General features: G+C 38.9%; 1 protein-coding gene across 4 annotated transcripts in view; it reads right to left on the reverse strand.

The window, feature by feature from the left end:
- Window positions 1-14,819, reverse strand: part of LOC114137745 (attractin-like protein 1) — a 324,777-nt gene that overhangs the window by 215,654 nt on the left and 94,304 nt on the right. For all 4 annotated transcript variants that reach the window (XR_003594084.1, XM_028006550.1, XM_028006549.1 and 1 more), the window contains 2 exons: window positions 10,010-10,246; window positions 9,629-9,766 (listed from right to left, as the gene is read on the reverse strand). Coding sequence is in view for 3 of the 4 variants with exons in the window: in XM_028006550.1 (XP_027862351.1) it covers window positions 9,629-9,766; window positions 10,010-10,246 (375 nt within the window). In the remaining variant the exon portion in view is untranslated. The remainder of the gene's footprint in view (window positions 1-9,628; window positions 9,767-10,009; window positions 10,247-14,819) is intronic.

The following is a 14,819-nucleotide window of genomic DNA, read 5'->3' on the forward strand; positions in this document are numbered from 1 at the left end:
ACAATTGCAACAAGAAAAGAGAAGCCAAGATGGTCAAGATGTCTTATCAATGTATGTATGAGTATCATACTGTTGTGTGAAGTTCATCTGTGTCACAGAAATAGTAATGTTATAGTATGATATTGTTATTAGATGCTTAGGGACCTAAAAATCATTTGTTTTCATGTCTCTAATTGGCAGAGACCTGTGAAAAATAGCAACATGATGCTGTTTTCTGTGTACTGTCACAATACACTTCAAAACTGTTTCACTGTTTTAACCAAGTTTTTGTTGAAAACATTTAAGACACTAATCATTGTTCAGCATACTCTAGCAGGTAATGAATACGCATAGCATTACCATGGTTCTAAATAGCTAGCTAGATGAACAGATAACTAGATAGATAAACAGATAACTAGCAAGCCAGATAGACAGAAAGATAGCTATACAGCTAGCTAGATCAGATAGCCACCAGTAAAGAAGCCTTAATGTTTCCCCTTTGCTATAAGATTCAGTGGTTCTGAGTTAGGTAACAAGCATGTGACACTCATACAGTGCAAAGTGACCCTAAGTGGCAAAATTAGAAGGTAAAATGATTGCGTTTGTTACAAGAGTGTTACAAGATGTTAATTGCAATAAAACAAAGAGCGCATTGCTTAACTTGAATGCTTGTCATATATGATGATGCCTAAGTTAATTTACCAAATGCATGTCAGCTAATGTCAGTCTGCATTAATTAGCATACACTGTGAGTCACAAATAAAAGCACACAACTCTTTGAGAAAGCAGTCATTTTGTTTTTTGTTGGGATTTTTATTTAAATGAGATGTGAGTCACAGCTGTGGAAAGAGCTCACACTCACCATTTAATCTGACTGGAAATCAAACAAGATTTAAAAAGCCATAGAAATCATGTTTATTGAAATGTTTTATGCACCACATGGTTTTGTTGTGTTGCTGCACTTGTGAGTATAAATTTCAGTGTGTTAACCAGTTGGGAGGGGAGGAATAGACGAGCCAGAGGGAAGATGACTAGATACCGCAAAGGATGCTGGGAAGTTCAAAATTTTGCCACGGGGGTCTACAGGTACAAAAAGCATGTTTAAAAGCACGAGTATAAACACACACATGCCTGCACATGTGCACACACACATGCATATTTCACACATCTGGCAAAAGTAAATATGTCAGCTTGTGTACTGAAAAGAGAAGTCTGAAACTAGATTTACAGCTTGGTTTTAGTGTGCTGACTCTCTCGAGCTTTGTTGAGCTGCAGCTTCTTAGTGTATATAACTTAATTTATTTGTATGCTTCAAATCAACAACCTGTAGCATGCTGTTTTAATATAATATGCACCCCAAATTTGGTCAATCTGTAGACCAATAGTTTCACATGGCTGTTAGCTATGAAGCTCTGTGTTTTGCTTTTCCCTTTGCTTTTTCAAGTAATACTACTACATGTCATAAGTGTGATTTTTCTGCTGTATTGGTCATGAGTCTCAGAATAAGACTCATGACCAATGCTAAGTAGACAATGAACCCATTTCGAGTCAGAAGACCCATTTAGAGTTTTCTGAGCTAGCTGTTGTTGGTATTAGCCGCTCTCCACTTAATCTCCAGCAGCTGGGGCAGTTGGATAACAGTTTGGAGATAGTTTTTCACTAAAGTAAATGCTGTTCTTCACAGCAAGCTGGTTAATTTTTACTAATTTCCCAACTTTTGTTAACCCCTTAACCCGCACCAGAACGCCCTCGTGCCTTTTTCCATTGTATTTCTGGGGGTGAGATTTGCGGGTTTAAATTCTGCCTGTGTCCATTATGACGCTTTTGTTGGGCAGCCTGTAAATAAGTGTATGCCTTTTTTTAAAACTTTTTTTTCATATGAATGCCAGATGAAGATGACACTATGCGTAATTCCCTTCTTCACAAAATGTAAACAGAAATGGAGTAGCATCAAATTTTAGTGGTTGTAGGATTTCTCTTTTGTCTTTGACAGAGTTCACTTCAACCAAACCAACCACGAAGCACACTTTCTAGGCCAACAAACTGGAGTTTGATTAAAGCGGAATAAACAGGACTGGTGTGAATGCACCTTTAGAGGTATCACAGTAAATGGTGTAAAATCAAATGTGCACCACACATTTTAGATTTGTCTTTGTAAGACACTGTGGAGTACCATGTTTAATTGTCTTCCACTTCACAATTATTCAACTGCTTAGTGACATATCTGCCTTCCACACCAGTATTTAGCCTTGGAGACATGCTTGGGACATTACTTTTTCATTTACGTGCATTTTCATTAGGTAATGCAAGTAGACTCACTAAACAGCAATAGGTTGTTACCCATTGCTAACAACCAAGACTACTATCATTTTGTAGAGGCGTAAAAGCCTAAATAATATTTAGTGTTTTACTTCTATATTCCTATAACATGGACAATATTGTCATTGGATCTGGGAGTCACTTAGTCTCTCTGGAGCGGATTACCTTGGCAGTCAGGACTACAGTGAGGAACTCAAAGAGGTGGAGTGGGGCTTAGGCTCACACTCTCTTGTCAATACAGCTGGATTACCAGTTTCTTGGTGAGATACTACTCTATTCAGCATTCCAGGCATACTGCACAAAAATATGCCCCAGAGACAGAGCCCTCTTTGATTGAAGCTTAGCATCACAAACAAATCATAAACAACATTTTAGCAGTTCCTACGTTCAACTTCTCCAGCTGTTATTGGACAGCAGAGATTGTTATGTTGTGTTAAAGGTAGAGTTCATATTTTAGCAAAAGAAAAAAGTAACAGAGTTAATAAATTATGAAAATGATTGAGTGGCAATGATTGAGTGCCTAACAAAGGGTTAGTATGCATTTCTCTATGAGCCTTCATGGAGAAATGCATTCATAGAGCAAAGTATTCTTTTGATGGTGCAGCGAGAAAGAGATTGAGTACTACACCAAGACTGGGACAGTAAACTACTGATGTGAATCATGCAAAAAATTTATGGCAGCAATAAAGCCGCTCAGTGATAGATGCTCATGGCAGAGGAGTGTTGTATGGTGTAGCAAAAAACATAAGTGTAAGACGAGATCATTTGAGCCAAGATGTTTCCCTGAAGAAGATGAAAAAAGGCAGCACAAGAGGACATAGGCATGGGTTAACTGAGCTTAAGTTATCCTCAGTACTTGGCTGACATATATTTTCTACAGAACGGGGTGGACAATATGGACTTGGAAATTTACTGTGACATTATGCTGTGTTTATTGTGATAACAATAAAAGTGACGGTAAAAAAAAATGTCACATTTAACCATGTTTTCAAATTTGTTGATGCTCTCATGAAACGAATAGCGGAAAAAATAGTAAAACTAACAAAGCTGACAAAGCACTCAGTTTTTGAGGTTCACAAACATCATAAACTGCAGTTTATCATAGTCAGGAAAAATCTCAATTATCATGATAAGAACTGTTTCATGATAAGAATAAATTGTGCAATAAATACCCACTTCTAATTCAAAAAGCACAAAAAAGGTTGAGTCGAAGTTTATTTAACCAAAAACTTTTATTAGAATTAAGGAGCCAAGAAATGAAAGGATGTAAGCACATTATTAGTGTATAACCTCAGCAGATGAGTTCTGAGGAACCAGTTTTGTTTCATCCATCACCCCGATAAGGTTGACCTAATTTCTACCTGAAGGATTTAAAAAATATTCTCAAATTTTATATCAAACATTCTGAAAATCAGAAAGAGCTGATTAAAGTTTCTGACTGCAGATGGCTAAAAGGTGATTCCACCTGTATTTCTTTCCTTATTAATGTAAATATGTTAAAATGAATATCAAAATAGGTACCATAAAGTGTACAATAAATGATCAAACACAAGATTTACAAAGAACACACAAAAAATAAAAAAATAAAATAAAACACAGAAAATCTAAAACTTAGCATGCTAGATTATGTATTGTGTATGCACAACATAATATTCAGGGAAATATATTAAAATACAAATGTATTTTTAAAAAAAACTCATAAAACAAATTTTACTTATTTTTCCAGTGTGCAAATTTTGGGCTGGTTTTAAAGACATGACATTCAAGAATGAAATGTTTGGCTAAAAAGCAAGTGTTATTTATACCATGTAATCAGTATGATTACCACTAATAAAATGCACCAAATTTACTTGTCTTGGATAGTTAAATCTGTTAAATGGACCTGTGAAAATTAAAAGCATTGACATTTGAAACTAAAGCTAATTAAAGAAGTTCAAGTTATTGAAAAATTGCCTTTTACCTATTTGCAGAACCTGAAGCTTCAATTGGAAGTTCCATATAATAAAGTATGCTTACCCTTGGTGCCATGTTGGATTACAGTAAATTCTAAGAATTCTAGTTTGTAGCCTATGCAATGCCAACATTAACTTTTCCAATGCTAATGTTAGCCTCCATGATAATGGGCAGCAGCGAAAGAAGGTAAGCCAATGGGTGACCAGCCTAGGTATAATAGCTTCACCACAGTTGATGTAAGTGAATCGTCTCCCTCTCATTAGCCATTGCTGGTTGCTCAGCAACCGATGCTGGCCTGTCATTCATCAAATCAGCAGCTGGCTTCAGGAATGAATAGAGCCTCCTCCTACAAGGAAGTAGTTGCTGCTGGGTGCGCAAAAGTCTTAATTATGGCCTTCATACCACGTTGTGATATTTAAGCACCTGGATTTGCATTGCTGGCTGACAGATCCTTGTTGCCTACCAACATGCTGATCAATTTGATGCTTCTCAACCGCAAACATGACCAACCAAAGATTCATACTTTTACTTGGAGCCTTCCCGCACACAGATATGACTACATATATTAAATTAAAGAATGTATCAATAAAACTTGCACATAAAGAAACCAAAAAGTTACTGACTTCCCTCTCCATTTTTATAGAGTTCCTTTAGTAAAAACTAACAGCCATCTTGAGGTTTAATACCTGTGCTCAGGGGCAAGCCATCAGGTGAGAGATTTGTGACAAACTGTTACAGGCTTTTGTTTTTATTGTTACAAGGTGCAGAAGTCTCTACCTGCCAGGCCTGACTCAGAGGAAACCTTCAAATTCGCACTTGGGTCAATTCAAAACCTTTGGTGTGTGTTGGCATTTACTTAAAATATTTCATGAAATTTTAAATGATTAACTACATTTTGATAACCTTGTATAGACAAGGTAGACTAAAGTATTGGTAAGTTATGCAACCCCAGTGTTGACATGTTGTGAACAATTTAGGTCAGTGGTGTCCAAAGTCGGTCCTGGAGTTCCGGCATCCCTGTTTTAGTTCTCTCCCTGGTTTAACACACCTGGATCAAATGATGGCTCATTAGAAGGCCTAAGAAGAACATTGACACGCTGAAAGGGTCGTTACTACCACCAGGGAGAGAACTAAAACATGCCAGATGCAGGCCCTGGAGGATCGACTTTGGGCACCACTGATTTTAGGTTTTCAAGTCTTCTAGAACTTCTTCTGAGGTAAATCGATCATGTTTAACTACTTGCTTAAACCATATATTTACATTACCTGTATAAAAAATAAAATACACATTTTGATTCTCACTGTCTTACGTTACATCAGACCCTTTGTGTTTCATGTCATTTCAGATTACTTTGTTAGAGTTTTGATGGAACTCAGATCTGTTACTTCTGACAGAGCTGGTGCAACTGAGTCAGGTTTGTAAAAATGTTGCTTTCACAAACCTTTTCAGTTCTGCCTACAATTTCTTAATGAGACCAATATCAGCGATTTGCTACACAAAACATTTACTTTATTTTCCTAGAGCCTCTTTCTAATATATGTTCACTTATGGGGGTCAGTGTCTATTTGGGAGACCCATTTCTGCTCAAGCTTTAAATTCCTTACTGATGTCTTATGATGTTTCTAACTATTTACCCACAAAATTCTTCCTTTACAATCTTATCTATTTTGTAAAGTGCACCAGTCCCTCGTCCAACAAAACAACATGCAGCATGATGGCGCCACTCTCGCACTTGACACCTGAAGTTGGCGCTCTGAGGCCATGTTCTTTTTGTTCCTTGTTTATTCCTTTCTCTTTCTTCTTCAAATGCAACAAAAGCTGCTTCCATAACAAATGTGCACAAAACCTTGTAGATATTCTGCTAATGCCGAAAAAACACTTTTTTGTAATTGCGGTGTTTCCATTAAATAAGAAATGCCATTAAAATTACACATGAATAAGTTTGTTCAAGTGATAAGTCATTAACAATCATGGCAGTGATGGATGTAAACAGATATATTTATATTTCAGCCACAGCACTAGCTATCTATCAGCTATCAGAGACTCTGGCATCTTATTAAGAAGTTGGAGCGACAAGCTCCTAATGCTAGGAAACTGCTACGTACATATGTTGTGTTTAAAAGAATTTGTAGGAGACGATTTTACAGAAAAGCTGTGGAATCCACACTTTCAACTGATAAACTCAGCTTTTGATGAACTGTGCAACAGTGTGAGCCTGTGGTGAAGCCAGCTGCTGCTGCTGTACATGAACTGGTGTGACTCATGTCATGTGAAAAAAATGTGTATCCATTGGTCAAACACTTTGCAAAGTACACAATTTCAATACGGCTGAAAAATCAACTTGTAGCACAAAACTTTTTATCAAAAAACAGTTGTTGTTTTTTATTGGCATGTTTCCATTTAGCACATTTATGTTTCTAATTACAATTTGTGCAAATTGAGGTGCATGGAAACCCAGCTAATGGTCACTTTGGTCAAACACTTTCAGTTTCATTTCATCAGACAACAAAAACGTTCAAAAATTAATATAATAGCCCCGAAGACTGTAATCTGGATATTGCCTGATTAAAAACACCCACGGGCGGCCTTTCATTCTACTGAAATGGGGTGAAAGCAATCTTTATGGTAAACTCCTGACTTTGAAGAAAGTTATTTAAATAATCTCATTATTCTGACACTTAGCTAACAGAAATAATCTTCAAAATCCTAACTGGTCTAAAACAGGAAATGTTAATTCCAACCTACTGATTATATACTGTATGTTCTCTTTTTATACAATGTATGTATATATCTCATTCCGAGTGTGATCCACAGCGTAATCCACCATAACATATGTGTTCTGACTATGCGGGACAGATGCAGTCAAACAGGCAGCGGGCTCTGGCATCATGTTTCCAACTGTGACTGCAGTCACAGTTCACACCAGGTGTGGACGTGTTTCTATCTGTAAAACTAACACAGCCTGGCACAACCGTTTTGCGTGAAAAATATGTTTTTCAGAAACGCTCCTGTAACGTAGTGAAAATGAGATGAGAGATCAGTCAAACACAATGAGCCGGGAGGTGCTTGAAACATTTACGGGTTTCTGTCCGGGGTCTAAAGTCTGTGATCTGAGGGGCCAAACAGACATCCACCTGGTTGTCAGCTCTAAAGGTTGGTTTGATTTTGTAAGTGTGCAGGACAAAGTGAATAATCCAGTCAAAGAGAAAGGACACTAATGCCCTGCACACACACACACATACACACCCCCCGACACACTTCATCCACATTTGACAAGGTTAGTTAATCATCTGTCACAGGGACAGAGAAGAGACAGACTCCCCTCTCCTCTGTCTTTTGTCTATCTCTCCCACTCCATTCCTCCCTCCATCTCTTCCGTTATGTCCTCCAACCAAGGACATCTGTCCTGTTCCACCCACATTAACCCCGCTTCTTGTCCTTCCTCTCCCGCCCCTTCCCCTCTTCTTGTCCCAGCTCCCTTCTATCCTCTATTCACAATCCGATTCCCCTTTTCCTCTCCTCTGTGGCAGGGAGAGAGCTGTCTCTCCATCATTCAGCGCTCTAATCGGCCACACGTCATTTACTCCAGGCCGTTTAGCTCAAGGTAAATCTAAAGAATGGAGACAGAAAAAAGGATGAATTGCTTGGTGGAAAGGGGAACCGAGGGTGGGAGATGGAGTCAGTGTAAACCGAGGCAGGAAATGATTGTGTTGCAGACGGAGGTAGAAGATGGAGATGCGAGGACATGAAAGCAGATGGAGTTCAGCAGCGATATACTGACCAACTTGAGTTTGCGTGTATTCAACACTACTAATGTCAAAAGGTAAAAAATCCAACTAGAGTTTGAACTCAACTTGAATTTGAATCAAGAAAAGTTAGTTTCTGACTTGGGCCACACGGGGGTTCTCCCTGTGCATCTAAATGCTATACAACCCTGCATTATTGTTCTGAGGCTACAGACTGGATTGCTCTTTGTTAGCCACATGGAGAGGACAACAATACCATGATTGTGTGATGGACTTCTCAAAACGTCTGTGTGAACAACACTATTGCAAACAGAACAGTGAGAAGCTTCCCTAATAATAAACATCCTTCTCTTACTTAAAACCGTGAAAAACTGAAAGAATATAGCTAGTAGGTAAACAAAAAATCATTGTTGCATCTTTTGTTTTAAAATTAATAGAAAAAAGAGAACATTGCAAAAACACAAAATCTGGTAAAGTAGTTTTTGTCCAGTTTCTAGTCCAAATAATACAAAAATAACTCAAAAATAACCTTTCAGCAGGAAATATGAGCTTGTTTTAACTCAAAAACTCCTAAATGTTGATGAAAAAGGTACTTGTTCCATTGGCAGATTATTTCACTTAAAACAAGATATTTTCCCCATGTTTCTAGTGAAACAATTAACCAATGAACTAATACGTTTTCATCAATATTAAGAAATGACTTATAGCAAGCTCCTATATCTTAATGAGAAGCTGCTTCTAAGTTAGTTTTCTCTTTTTTCAAGTGTATTAAGATATTTGCACTAGAAACTGGACCAAAAATACTTGGGAAGATTTTGTGTTTTTGCAATGAAGAAAAAAATATACAAGTAAGCAAAAACAAAATATAGAATGATAAAATTAAAAAGGAAATGCAAAAAAAGGGCAGAAGAGCAGAATGAAGTATTGATCACAACAGAGACATAATTCTATATATAAAGGCAACAAAAGATTGAATAGACAAAGAAATGAGGATAAAGTAGCAGGGAAAGCCACTGGCTGTTCAGCCCGGAGGGGAAGGGTAGGGGCTGACATGCATCCATCAGCGCAACACTAACTGTGAAAATTCACCAGGGTCAGAGACACCAGTCAAGTCAGGAAATAAGAAAATGATTAAGAGCAATTTAATGTCATGCCGCCACCAGGCCAAAACGAGCATCAGTCACAGGGAAACTAATGTGACTGCACCTCTGTCCCACTTCACTAGGACTCGCTCGCTCACCCCTTCATTCATTCCTTTCTCTCTGGTCGTTGCTGATTCATCCCCCACCGAGATAAAACTATCCAAACAGTCGCCCATAACCCAAATGACCACACAAATTTTCCCCCACAGTGTGTAACTGTTTCCATACGACACCAAAACATGCAGGACGGTCTGAACTGCTGCATCTCTTCTAAGCTGCAACACACTCTCTCCACTCCTGCTTCAAACTACATGCAGTTTCTTGTTCTAAAAAACCAAATACTAGCATCCTAAAGCTTTTAAACACTGCCCCCATCAGGCTGTAGGCAACCATTACAACCTTGTCTTAAAAGAATGAACACTTCAAGACATAAAAGCTGTAAAGAGAGAAAGAAAAGGCTTTAAAGAGTTTTAGAGGAGTAATATTACCGTTACACTTCCCTCCATTGGTGGGGTCTCCATAGTAACCAGGGATGCAGGTCTGACAGTGAGTCCCTGCTGTCAGGTTCCCACAGTGCTCACACACACTGCTGTTCACACACCTGCTGTGGCCGTTACATTGACACACTGGAAGGAAGCAAAATGCAGCATTGGTGGATTCAATAGGTGCAACATGACGGAAATGAAAATGCTTTCATTGCATTTTTAGTTTCAATTGTGGCTAAAACTGTTTGCGACTTTAACTTTGGTTCACATTACACTTTTACACATTGAATAGCCCGTTTTTAAGTTTGTGGTTGTAACAATGTCAAAACATTGATGTAATCACACCTGTTGAACAAGAAGAATTTGGTGCAAATGTCCACTCACCTGGACACTCGATAAAGGCCCAATTGTGGCCTCTGTCCGAAGAGCAGAGGCTCTGATCTACCACCATGTCCCTGTCCCGCAGTCTGGATCCAGACCTGGTGCTTGAAGGCTTCAGGGGCCCACGATAGGAACCTTCCATGCACACGCCTCTGCCGGTGTTGCTGGGGTCGCCACACCAGCCACACTCGACTCTCTCCAGGCACTCGGTGCAGGTCCTGTGACCCAAACAGTTCTGAGCTGGTGGGTGTGGACAGACAGAGGAAAAAGATTAAAAATCAGCTTAGAAAAGATGCAATAATAAAAATTCTACAAGTTGTTGTATAACAGCAAGCAGCCAGTCTAACAGTAGAGGTTCCAGATGAATGGAATCAGATTTCATGCTTGAATGTTTGAGAAGCTGCAATGACTAGATTGAATGCAATATCTCCATTGATTATTTTAAAGGGAACCAAATAACACATTCCAAAATACAATAAAATAAACATAAAACAAGCATAGGAAAGATTACAGTAAAGAGAGTTGACTTATTAGACTCATAATCTTTTAGTCCAATGTAATCCAACTATGATCTGGACCAAAAAAGCAAACTAAAAACCTAGATCTGCGAATGTCAAGCGGACAGTGTGAGCCTGTCCGCTTCACTTTCTTCTTTCTCCAAAAGAAGAAAGTGGACTATAACGCAGGGCATTCTAGGTAAATACAACCTAAAGCAACGTGTGTGTCTAGCTGCTAGAGCCATTTCTCCAGCTAGCACTAGAGTCTAGTGCTAGCTGGAGAAATGGCTCATGATCTTTTACAGAAAAACGAAAGAAAAATTCTACAACCGCTAAAATCTGATGCTACTCTATGTTTGTTTACAATTTGTGAAGAAGGAGGTTGAGCTCAGTGTCTTCTTCAAAGGTTTTTGTGTCGTTTCCTTCCATGGTTCTTGGTGCAGCGCCCCCACAGGTGAGGAGGGGAACAGTTTCTCAAAGGGTTTGAGAAGGGTTTTGACTGCTTGGTTTCAGTGAAGTGTGAGGAGAACCATGGCAGCTGAAAATGGAACAAATGTTTCAATTTTGGTTCCTAATAGAACTGATTTTATCACACAGTCAGGTGGGAAAACGCCCTAAGATTACTGTATTTTCTGGACTATAGAGCGCACCTTACAATAAGCCGCACCTACAAAGTTTTTTTTTTTTTTTTTTTTTAAACTGGAAATGTACAAATATAAGACGCATCGGGCTGTAAGCCGCTGATATGTCCGCTCTCGGTTTTTCACAATAAATCTGTTATTAAGGACACAGCAATCCGTCTCCAACACCGAACCAAGGATTTGTTCACATCGAGCTTACGTGCTTATGTGCGGCGGCTCTATTTCCCTCCTGTACTGCCAGATCAATAACCCGCAACGTAAAAGCAGCATCATATGAACTTCTTTGTGTGGTTTCCATGATGAGGGAGTATGAGTTTGAAGAAATTTCTCCGTTGTACCTGCTGCTAGTATGTGCTTGTTCTAAATGAAAATTAGCGCTTTCTTCTTTGATTTCCAATTTTGACTTCCAATGATTCACTTCCTGCTAAAGAGCTCCCTGGTTGGGCGTGCCGTGGTGGCGTAGGGGTTAGCGCGACCCGTATTTGGAGGCCTTCAGTCCTCGACGCGGCCGTCGCGGGTTCGACTCCCGGACCCTGCGACATTTGCCGCATGTCTTCCCCCCTCTCCTTCCCTGTTTCCTGTCAGCCCACTGTCATATAAGGGACACTAGAGCCCACAAAAGACCCCCTGGAGGAGTAAAAAAAAAAAAAAAAAAAAAAAAAAAAGAGCTCCCTGGCGGTTGAAGAAAAATCAACAGAAAACCCGCACTGAGTTACAAGCCGCATGGTTCAAAGCGTGGGAGAAACGTAGTGGCTTATAGTCCATAAAATACAATACATCAGTTAACACTCGTTTCAGCAAAGAACAGGAATCTCACAGAATTCCCACAACATTACCAAAATTGGACAATAACAGTTTGTCTGGTTAGTCCTGTTTTCAGCTGCAATATTAAGGTGGTTGAAACTTGGAACAGAAAACATGGAAAGATAGATTCTTGTTGCATTGTGTTAATGATCCAGACTGTAGGTGGGGGTGTTATAATGATATGGGGATAGATTCTCAGCACGTATGGTGTTCCTTAAAACCAACTAAGTGTTGTTGTAACTCCATGGTCTTTCAGGATATTACTGCTGATGATGTTTATTCATTTATGACTAGAAGCGCAATCAAAGTGTAATCCTGTTAAGATTCATTCTGACTGTATTCCCAGATTTTTGCTTTACATGAGCTAATTTTCATAGATTAGGTTCGGCTGTAATCACAATATTAGACTAGCAAAGAAGAGTCACCTCCCCAATTAAAGTTATGTACATTTCTTTAATTCTGAGCATTTATAGAGACTTTCCATTTCACCACCTTCCAGCATTTGGAGAGGCATTTGTATTCATGAAGTGGATGTGACATTCAAAAAGCACTTCAGAGGTGAAAATTAAAAAATGACACATTGTTTTATGGTATGGCATTCAAAGCTACTCTACAAAAACAACAAAAAAATCTCCATATTGAGATACTGGCATAGGTAGGAAAACAGGCAAAGGGTGACACGAATAAGAAATCAACTGTGTGTTTTATGCGTGTGTTTTCTGGAAATATGCCACTCCAAACTTAACTTTGCAGCTTGTTTTTTTTTTTTTGTCAGCTTTGCTTCGCTCTCACTCGGAGCTTCGACTCGTTTCCTGTTGTGAGAAGTTTTCCTCCACAAAGACAGGCTGCGCAGCGTACACTCATATAAACACAAAGGGGAAGGTGAGACTTTGTAGGGTTGTTGGCGTGAACATGACAATAGACAGAACTTATCAAGAGGTTGTCTCTCGCAGGCCAGTGAGATTATTCAAATGCGGAAGCGGGTAAAATTTGCATTTTCACGAGAAGTCTGTTTCCTCTTTCAGTGAGAGCCATTTCCAAAAGCCCACAGATGTTCCGGCTTCACAAGCATCTCGTTCCGTATGTCCCAGCTCGGAATGTGGACCCCGTCCTCTGTTTGTGCGTTTGCTGCGGTTGCATTATTCAACACACAACACTGATTCATTTCTTCTTTCCCTGCCTGAATAACCAAACTTGTGCTTGGTTGTTCCATCTATATTTCTCATCTACATTTTTATTTTTCCTTCACTCCCCCAACTAACTAAGCCATCATCCACTGCTTCTTTTTCAGTATCATATCCCCTTTAGGCATAAATGGAATAACAGAGGAAGAAATCAAGCCTTTGATTCTCTCTCCTACTGTGCTCTTCCCTCTAAATTTAACTTTCGCTTATTTCCATCCCCTCTCTGACAGCTCTCACTGAATTTTGCACCTCTGTCAACACTTCAAAGACAATGACAGAAGTTTCAATAGGATAAAACTAATCCGCACAAAGCCACGTCTTTCTTTGCCACGAAGGTAAATATTTACTTTGCCTAATGTGACTTGGCTGTTCATGAAATAAATTTGTTTTAACACAAAAGTGGTATTACTTTCATTTTTGAGTTAGTAATTAAACAAAATTAAGACAAAGATGAAAGGTCTTTGTTAAATCCAGGCAGTACAACACTGACTGGGTATTAAAAATATGAAAATAGCCAATGATATAATTGACATAACTTTTTTTCTAGTTGAGCACCTGTGCCCCAAAATGCCTGTGCATGCCACTGTTGATTTAGCTGGGCATTCATTCTGATGAACTGGAATCTCCTTAGACATTATTTGACAAAGACAAAAGACTTCACTGTCAGTAGATCATTTCAAAACTAGAGGAATAATTAGGTTTTTTTTTAAATCATCTCTAGTAGAATAACCGTCAGAAAGCTGAACGAACACACAATAACCCCCCCTCCCCCCACCCCCTCCATGTTGGCTTGAATCACTCAAAACTCATACTGATCTAAAGTTAGTCTCACCACAGTCACATTTAAAGAGCTGTTTGCTAAGCCTCACTGCACTCAGTTCCTCAATTGCTCTTTTGACAATTAATGTCTATAATATAAAAAAGTAATATTTCACATAGTAAAATCAAATTAAGGATTGTATTGCTTTCATTTCAGAGACCGGCTTCAAACCAGAGCCTGATAGAAACACGTCTAACTTGCATTTTCTTTTTTTTTTAGAAATTTTAAAAGCTTGCTCAAAATTGGCATAATAACCGAATAGAAATAGAAAGTGATGGACAAACACAGAATAGGCTGAAAAATTGCAGTGTAGAAAATAACCAGCATCTCCAAAGGAGGGTTGTACTTCTGCAGTTGCAACAGGAAGTACAGTCTCTACTGGACCTTCTTGCTAACAGTGACTGTATGTGAGGACAACCTCAGGTCTGAAAATAGGGATTGTCCTAGGACCTGGAAATGATTCACAGTGAACTGTGTTGTTAAGGATGGAGACGGGAAGGAATGTGTGGGATGTTTCCCAGAAGTCCACAGTCATTTCCAGTCTTTTCCAGCAGGTAAAGCTCCTGGTGGTTCTGAGCACACCAGTGGACTATCCGATCAACCTCCTGTTGGTCCTGGATCAGACCATTAGCTGCATTTGCAAATATGCACAAAGCTTTGTCAATATTCTTCTAATGTTGAAAAAATACAATTCCCATTAAATAAGAAATGCAATTAAAATCACACATGACCAAGTTTGGTCATGCAATAAGTCTCTAAAAAACATTCTGCACCACAATCCTTTGAAATGTCAAATTGCACAATTATATGGTCAATGGAAACACATTTGTTCAGGAGTTTTAAAGATGGGCTGACTGAGGTGTTGTC

The sequence above is a fragment of the Xiphophorus couchianus genome, chromosome 22, assembly GCF_001444195.1.
Source record: "Xiphophorus couchianus chromosome 22, X_couchianus-1.0, whole genome shotgun sequence".
NCBI lineage: Eukaryota > Metazoa > Chordata > Actinopteri > Cyprinodontiformes > Poeciliidae > Xiphophorus > Xiphophorus couchianus.